At 33.7% G+C, this 1,268-nt stretch overlaps 1 protein-coding gene across 1 annotated transcript; it reads right to left on the bottom strand.

Moving 5' to 3' along the window:
• Nucleotides 1-303: 303 nt before the first annotated feature.
• LOC117120077 lies at nucleotides 304-705 on the bottom strand. Its single transcript, XM_033265080.1, has one exon. The coding sequence runs from the start codon at nucleotides 703-705 to the stop codon at nucleotides 304-306; it is 402 nt and encodes a 133-aa protein (XP_033120971.1).
• Nucleotides 706-1,268: the final 563 nt, after the last annotated feature.

Raw genomic sequence — 1,268 nt, 5'->3', positions numbered from 1 at the left:
ATGTCTTGATCTTGCTTAGAGCTTTCTCACTATAAATATTAAATAAATCAGGGGACAAAATACAACCTTGTCGGACACCCTTCTGGATTTCAACCCTATCACCCACTTCTCCATTTAATCTGATGGCAGCTTTCTGATCCCAATACAAGTTTCTAATCAGCCTTAGATCTTTCCCATCAATTTCCATTTCTTCCAATATCTTAATCAGCTCTTCATGCTTTACACAGTCAAATGCCTTCACATAGTCTATAAAGCAGATATATAAGTCTGTTTGTTTTTCTATGCACTTTTCCATTATTGTCCTTAAGCATAAAATTGCATTTCTTGTCCCTTTTCCTGGTCTATAGCCAAACTGTTATCTGAGATATTTTCCCTGATAGGTTCTTTTATACGATTTAATACCCCTCTTAAAATAATCTTTGTAACATGGCTCATCAAACTTATAGTCCTGTGACGTTCACAAACTGTTGTCCCAGACTCTTTAGGTAAAGCTATGAAAATTGATTCCAACATTTCTTCAGGAACATTTTCTGTGTTTTCTGCATTGTATACAATGTTTGCTATTTCTGTGATCTTTTCTATTCCAAAATCATCTAACGCATTAACTAATTCAAATGCGATGTTATCACTTCCCGTAGCTTTTCCACTTTTCATTTGATCCATTGCATTTTTTATTTCTTTTGATGTTATTGCTCTTCCCTCCATCGGCTTTCTTATTACTGGTCTTTCTTTCCTTCCATCATCAGCATAGAGACCCTTTATGTAATACTGCTACCTCATCCATCAGAACTAAGCCATCTTCATCTTTAATACAGCTAGTCAGATTTTTTTTTCTTTTGTATGTAATTTGTCTAACTTTATCATGCATTATTTGTACATCCTTCTTTTCAAGATCTTCAATTTCTGCACAACATGCGTCCAGATACTCTTCCTTTGCTGTTTTACACATCTTTCTAATTTCTTTATTCACTTTGTTATACTTTCCTTGATTACCTTTTGCTAACCTTCTCTCTTCCATCTTTTCCAGTATCTCACTAGTCATCCATTTATTTTCCAAGGTCTTCTTCTTTTTCGGTATACACTGCTCTGCTGCCTTCATCAATGCATTCTTTAAAAACTTCCATGCATGTGTATCTTCAGATGGTGACTTTCTTTGATATTGATCTTTAAAATTTTGGCAAAAATTTTTCTTGATATCATTTCCACTTTTCAAAAGTTTTAATTGAAATTGATTAGTAACATTTTTCTGCTTTCTTCGATGAACTTTC

Source organism: Anneissia japonica, unplaced genomic scaffold (assembly GCF_011630105.1).
Source record: "Anneissia japonica isolate Jap-2015-1 unplaced genomic scaffold, ASM1163010v1 scaffold49568_len1254_cov119, whole genome shotgun sequence".
NCBI lineage: Eukaryota > Metazoa > Echinodermata > Crinoidea > Comatulida > Comatulidae > Anneissia > Anneissia japonica.
This window is presented reverse-complemented; position numbering and strand designations above follow the sequence as displayed.

Coding starts and splice junctions, on each gene's coding strand:
- LOC117120077 (XM_033265080.1), bottom strand. CDS start 705: ATGGAGGGAAGAGCAATAACATCAAAAGAAATAAAAAATGCAATGGAT.